The sequence below is a fragment of the Pteropus vampyrus genome, unplaced genomic scaffold, assembly GCF_000151845.1.
Source record: "Pteropus vampyrus isolate Shadow unplaced genomic scaffold, Pvam_2.0 Scaffold444, whole genome shotgun sequence".
NCBI classification, from domain to species: domain Eukaryota; kingdom Metazoa; phylum Chordata; class Mammalia; order Chiroptera; family Pteropodidae; genus Pteropus; species Pteropus vampyrus.
Window position 1 is genome coordinate 751,004 of NW_011889225.1, and position 6,998 is coordinate 758,001.

The 6,998-nt window shown below is 33.0% G+C and overlaps 1 protein-coding gene across 1 annotated transcript in view; it reads right to left on the reverse strand.

Moving 5' to 3' along the window:
• Positions 1-2,205: 2,205 nt before the first annotated feature.
• Positions 2,206-6,998, reverse strand: part of CMAS (cytidine monophosphate N-acetylneuraminic acid synthetase) — a 16,048-nt gene continuing 11,255 nt past the window's right edge. Inside the window, exons 5-8 of the mRNA XM_011381578.2 lie at positions 6,750-6,844; positions 6,201-6,372; positions 5,263-5,416; positions 2,206-2,803 (exon numbers count right to left, since the gene is read on the reverse strand). Of these exons, the coding sequence (XP_011379880.1) occupies positions 2,613-2,803; positions 5,263-5,416; positions 6,201-6,372; positions 6,750-6,844 (612 nt within the window). The 3' untranslated portion in view covers positions 2,206-2,612. The remainder of the gene's footprint in view (positions 2,804-5,262; positions 5,417-6,200; positions 6,373-6,749; positions 6,845-6,998) is intronic.

Consider the following 6,998-nt stretch of genomic DNA (forward strand, 5'->3'; position numbering starts at 1 on the left):
TGGTGGTGGTTATGACCAGTGGATCTCAGCCTTTTTTTTTAACAGTTTCAGTGTGGGTATTTTTCTTATTTGCCATATGTATAGGAGTTGGGCAACTCCCAGCTAGTTTCTGGATTTCTTAAAGGAAATTTCTTCACTTGTAGCTGTACATTCAAGTGTGTGAGCGGAAGGAGGAGAGTTCGGGAGTCTTCTATGTTGCCATCTTGGTTTACCCCATATATCTGTGCTCCACTTACTAAGTGCTGATTTGACAAATTCGTAACACATGGAAACAACCTAAGTGTCCATCAGTGGATGAATGGATACACACACACAAATATTATTCAGCTATGAAAAGGCGGACTGAATTCATAAACATAGAGGGCATATTACTTGTTGCCAGGTGCTGGAGGATAGGACCTGGGAGGGTTTCACAATGGCTACTCTTCTCCCTGCCAGGGCCATAGGGGACTTTTTCTTGGATCATCCTGTGAGAACCTGCTGGCATTTCTGGAGGGAAAATTTCTCTAATCCCACCCCCATGACTGCAGTCGCTAGGAGTTTCTTACTCTCACATTAGTCTGCACTCAACCTCCAGCAATCACCAAAATTACTAATTAAGTGTTGTTATTAGCTTATGGCACCCAGCAGCTTTTGCTCCAGGTAAATAAGTGTTGGGTGCTGTATCTCTCTGGGTATGCCTGTCTCTTCAGACTTTGGAGTGGCTATTTGCCCTTTGACCTAAGTTCTCTGCAATGTCCAGGAAAAGTCATTGAGTTTCCGTTTTCTGTTATCCTTATTGTGAGGAAAGGGTCGGTAACTTCTAAGTTCTTTACATATCAGAACTGAACATAGATTTTTTTTTCTAAAATTCACTACTATTGGGAACCACAGTGAGGATTAGTTGTTGTCGCCTTATACCTGGCTTTGGGTCACTGAAACGAAACAAGGACTTGAGAATGTATACTCATGCACAGTATTTACTTTGGCAGGACTTCTCTGAGGAATGAATGATTCATGTGGTGGTTAAAAGTAGATCTTGAGAATAGGCTAATAAAGGCATTATCGGGGAATTACACAGAATAACTTGATTGAGGTCAAGGTACTCACAAGAATCAGTAGAAACCAAGGCTGGAAATATTAGGTTGTGTCCAAAGTACAGCTGGACTGGGGAATGTTTGCTACATCCTTTGGTGAGCAGAGTCATTAAAAGATTTTGTCATTAAAAGATAACAGCAAATGTGAAAAATTAATAGCAATAATATTGGTAAAAATGAACAGATACTGGGTGAGTAAGTATCAAGCTTAAGATTTGGTGTCTGACTAGAGATGAAAAGGAGAAATTAAAAAAGACTGTGATGTCCCAATGAGAAAATCAGAAATCTGAGAGGCGAAGTCCAGGAGTCTAGCTTATAACATGAAGAATTTGAGATGCAACCAGACTCACAGCAGAGATTAGATGTCTGAGTCATTAGATTTTGGAGTCATCTGCATGGAAGCTATAGCTGAAACTTTGAATATAGATCTCGCCTCTGGGAAGAACAAGATCTAAAATTAGAACCTTTGGGAATGGGTAAATTTAAGGAAATAGGAGAAAATAAAGTCTGCAGTGGAAAAGCCAGAAAGATGGAAGTAAAACCAGGACAAGATGTTAAGGAAATATAAGACAGAAGATGGTCCTTTTTTTTCCTCCAAATTTTGTCTGGCCTATCTGAGCAGACTCTGAACTGTACAAATCCACCTAGTCCAGACAAAGGAAAACATCTTCTTATATAGCTTGGCCTGAATCAATTGTTTCTTTCCAGACGTTTATATGAATTATTTTTATAGTTTAAATAGAGGTAAATGTTCCACAGGAAACGGTTAGTGTTTATTAAAGTGTCCACATTTATGAGATAATGCCCCATTATTGGAATCTAATCAGGTAGGAGAGTAATTTGTGGTGGCTGTAAAATTGTGGTGAGACCAAATTTAGTTCACAGAATTACCATGACCTCAGAGGTAACTGTAAACAATTTACTCCAAATCGATATACAACCTTCACAATATTTCTTCAGATATCTGTATTGTATATATGTGCTATATGTATGTGTATATATAAAATACAGTCAGATAATTTATATCTAGTATTTAGTGATTTGTTTCTCACACTGACTGCATGGTCAGTACTTAAAAGAAATCAGGGCATGTTTGGTAAATTTTTCTCTAGCAACAAGACAGTTTTCATCAAGTCTGCGAAATGTAATTTTATTAATTAATAGAAGGGCATGTCTTACCAGATACACTGTCCCAAAATAAATAGCATCATTAAAAGCACACAGACACACAAGTTTACAGGGTAAAATACAAAGTCAATTTTGATGATGTTCTTACTTGCATTTACTAAAAATCTGTGAAAGACGGTAATCAATTTCTAAATATTATCTTGCATAAAGAGAAAAGTACAGCACGATTATTTCATAGAAGGTTTTAGAGTGGCAACTTGAGAAGACTTTGCTTTAAAAGATATGACGATATATCACAAATCAAATCACACTCTTTGTAACATTAGAACATGGAATTGTACTTAATCAAAAAAAAGTATGGTGGCTGAAGAAGGCTGTATGCTTTCTTTCCCAACATTATACTAATTTCTATTTTTGGCAGGAATTAATAACCTTTTCCATTAGTAGGAAAATGTGCTCTGCAAACTCTCGGAGGGCACCACGACCACCATTACATTTGCAAATGTATCCAACAGCCTTCTGGGCAGTGGAACAGGCATCAGCAGGAACACCACTCAGGCCTACTTTCTTCAAGCACTCCTCATCGGATACTTCATTTCCTACCAAGTAAAAGAAAAACTGGTTGAATACTCAATGAGACAAAGAATATTCTTTCAAAATAATGCAAACAATAACCAAAAAGTAATTCTGTTAACTTGAGTAAGACCTAAAGCCCTGCATATAAAACCTACAGATCAGTTGGAATGAAACCATATTAAGGTACTTGAGTGTATAATTAAAGTCTAGGGTTTTTCCTATTCAAAATAAATATCAGTTAAAGGAGGATGGAATATACTTTTTGCATGCCACATATAATTACTAGAAATTCTATATATAAATTGTGAATTATTTAAACTTTTTTAAAGAAATATTTCAAATATATTCAAGAACCCCAAGTTCATGTGGAATAATTATCAATGTTTTAGATAATTTATCAATATTTTTCTCTATTCCCTGCCCCCTAGTGTTTTAGAGAGAAATTCCCAGCCGTCATATTTTACCCCAAAACTCTTCAGCATCTATCTCTAGAAGATACATATATTTTTAAAATTGACACATATCATCAAACTAACAAGTTTAATAATAATTCCTTAATATCATCAAATAATCTAGTATTCATATATCCCCAGTTGTCTCAAAATTGTCTTTTTATAGTTGATTTTTTGAATCAAAAACAAGGGCCACATATTACATGTTGTATCTTAAGTTTCTTTTAATCTGTAATAGTTCTGATTTGTATGTATACCACTGATTTGTTCAAAAAATTATCATCGCACTGACATAACTACATCCCTTCTCTCCTGTCTCACTTCTTCTCAATCCGCCTCCTATCATTTTTTTTGGCTAGGATGAATTTCAGAAGCTCCCAGTACCTTAGAATATACTCACCATTTTGAGTATAACTATAACTATACTATAGAGCAAATACTAATAATTAAATGTTAATTGAAGGAGTTTGTTTTACATTTTTCTACATTTACTGAAAATTTTTCTTTTATTATTAAATGTATCGAAATTCAAATTGTTTTCACTGAAAGATGATGAAAATTAAGGTATTACTTTGCATTATCCACCCCTCAAACTAAGCTGTACTTACTGAATTTTACTTATAAAAATTTTGATATTTTTAAGGAATATATTGTTATATTTTATGTGGCCCACACAAAAAACACTGCTCTGATTTTTAAAAATTTGGAGTCTATTCTCTATTTTTCTGATTTTCTAACTTCTACTTTTTAGTTTTTTTTCCTTATGTTATATAAGTAATGCATATCTTGGCAGAAACTTTTTAAAAAGTAAAGGCAAAAATAATCAAAATTATCCTAATTATCACTATTTATAGTCACTACATTTTGGTATATGTAATTCTATAGTTTTACCTATATAAATGATACACCTATTATTATTATTATATGAAGGCACTATGTAAAATATTTTACATTATCTCTGATTTTCTTTCCAATGGCCTTATAGAGTTTGATTTGTGTTTATATTATAAATGGGAAAATTAAGGTTTAGAGAAGCTTGCTTAAGGTTGCACAAATAATAATAGCTGGAGTTTCTTATATGTTTCATAAAAATGCTTTTTTCTTACAAAAATTGGATCATTTTCTATCAAACGTTCTATAGTATTTTTCTGCACTTAATCTTCACATATAGTTTAAAGGTGATTCCTGAAGTCCCCAGATCATATGCTCCCGGAGCATCCTGTGCTTCTTCGGAGGCTCAAATTCCCTTTGTAAATATTTATATCATACATGGTTTTTAGTTATTATGTATTTTAGTATCTTGTCATTATTGATATTTAAAATATTGATATCATTAGGCTGTAAGCTCTGTAAGTATTAAGTCCCAGGAACCAGGTCAAAGCCTGCCTATAGTAGATACTTGATAAATATATTTGCTTAATACTAAAGTGAAAAAATTGTGACATCTGATTATACCAATAAATACAGATTATGGCATTGTTTTTAATGGGTATAGTATTTGATTTTACAGATATTCTATTGTCGTAGGGTATTTAGGGGTTTCTTTATTTTCTTCTATTATTGGCACATTTGTCCAACTTCTTCCCTGGAATTGGAATTTGGGGTCAAAACTATTACATTTAAAATTAGCTAAAAATATTCAGAGTGTACCGTCTATGTATTATGAATCTGCACAATGTTTTATGCAGATTATGTCATTAACCCCTATAACAGACCTATGACAATAGGTACTCTTAACAGTTCGTTTACAGATAAGGAAACCAAGGCTTACACTACCAAAACTGGCTAGCTGATGGTGTGTTTTGACTCCATAGCATGTGTTGGTAATCATTCTACTAGGCTGCACTTGATAAATATTACCGAAGTAACCTCCAGAAAGGCTGTCCCAACTTAATACTTTTGTAAGTAGTGTAAGAGAGTTCCCATTTCCTTACAATCATGCCAATCTTGGGAATTTTTTTCTTATTTTTCTATTTCATTAAAAAAAAATCCTGGTTCATGTTATTATGGCTGAATAAAAAGATACCAACCAAGATATGCCACTTCTTTCCAGCACAGGCCCATTTCTTTTCTCCATTCGTCTACAACTGCTAGCTTGTCTGGTACATTGACTTCCATTTTGCAATCCAGTTTTAAGGAAGAGAGTGTCTGCTTTGAACAGGCCCTTTCTGAAATTAATCTCACCTTAAAAAAAAAAAGGGAAAAATGAGAAAATAAACAGAAATCTTTCAGAATAAGATAATACCCTGTAAATAATACATCACAAATGAGTAGTCCTTTGACCTTCTGAAGGACAAACTAAGTAAAACCAACTGTTATTTTAAAACAATAAAGCTTTAAAACATTTTACTTCTAGTTGTACACTAAAGGTGAAAGACATTGGAAAAGGATTCTATCAGTGGAAAGGATTCTATCTACAGGTAAAACATACACAACAACACACACTGTCGATATTCATCTAAGAGTCTCCTATAATTCAATTTATCGAAAGGAAAGTCTATAACTTGTCTTTTGTGCTGCTTAGGAGCACATATGTAAGATTTCTAGTGAATTATAAGAAATCATCTTAGTCTTCATTTTGAAAATACACTTAAATATTAAGTTATTTTGAATTTAACATTTTTAATCATAAGAATAAGCTACATTTATGAATCCAGAAGATATTTGCTTTTTTCCTAGTGCTGACACCTATTTTTTATGAAATCTTTCTTGTTGCAAGATCTTATGGCAACTAGATAACACCTATTTAAAAATAATATGTTCATACTTATTAAATAAACAATATTAATTGTTGATTGACATTTTACTCATCTACAAGTAAATAGTACAATAATTTTCTAGGCATGTGAAGGCTAAATTTTAGATTTTGTAATAGATAATAAAAATGCATATCTCTTATTTCCCTCACATATTCCTTGACCCTGAATCATAATCTTAAAACAACATTAATATATTCAGGGGCACATACCTCAATACCACTTTTCTTTAATAAACTTATGCCAATAGCATCTTTTACATCATAAGATATTATTTCTTTTTGGTCTCCTGATACATAAATGTGGCCATTGGTGAGACATCCATCAATACTGCAAACCAAAAGCTTTATCTCCTTAAGCTTGTCTTTGCCAAAATAGCCATATCTAAAAGAAACCAAAATAGACCTTTGAATACAAGTATAATACTAATCACTCCCTCTCATGTGGCTAATATCAGTACACTTAGTAACCCATTCCCACTCAATTATTCAAATATTACTTTTCGAATTTACTTTAATATACACTTCAACTTACAGTGAAAGACTTGAACTAGTGTGGTCTAACTGGACTATGTGTTTCTTAGGTTATTAAGTCATCTAAAGGCAAATATTATGAATTTGTCTTTCACACATGAACAAACTAGTTACACAGATCCTAAGATGGTTGGAGTATCATAAATCAGCATCTACAAGTACAATTACACATATCTACTAAAAATAATTTAGGGTTTTGTACAACTGCTACATAAGCCTTATTTTTACCTTAATACTCTTTGTTCTGCAATAGGCCAATCAATATCCACATCTATATCCACACTGTGCTCAGCTCGCATTTCGTAGTAGGCCATTTTTCCACCCTAAAGGTAGAACAAATGCCATGAGTACTGTTTTTAACACACATTCACATATATCAAAAAGTTTACTATAACATAGAACAATGAATTCATTTCTACAGCACTAAGAAAAAAGAATAACCCAGTAATATTAGTGACATACAACAAATCATTTTTT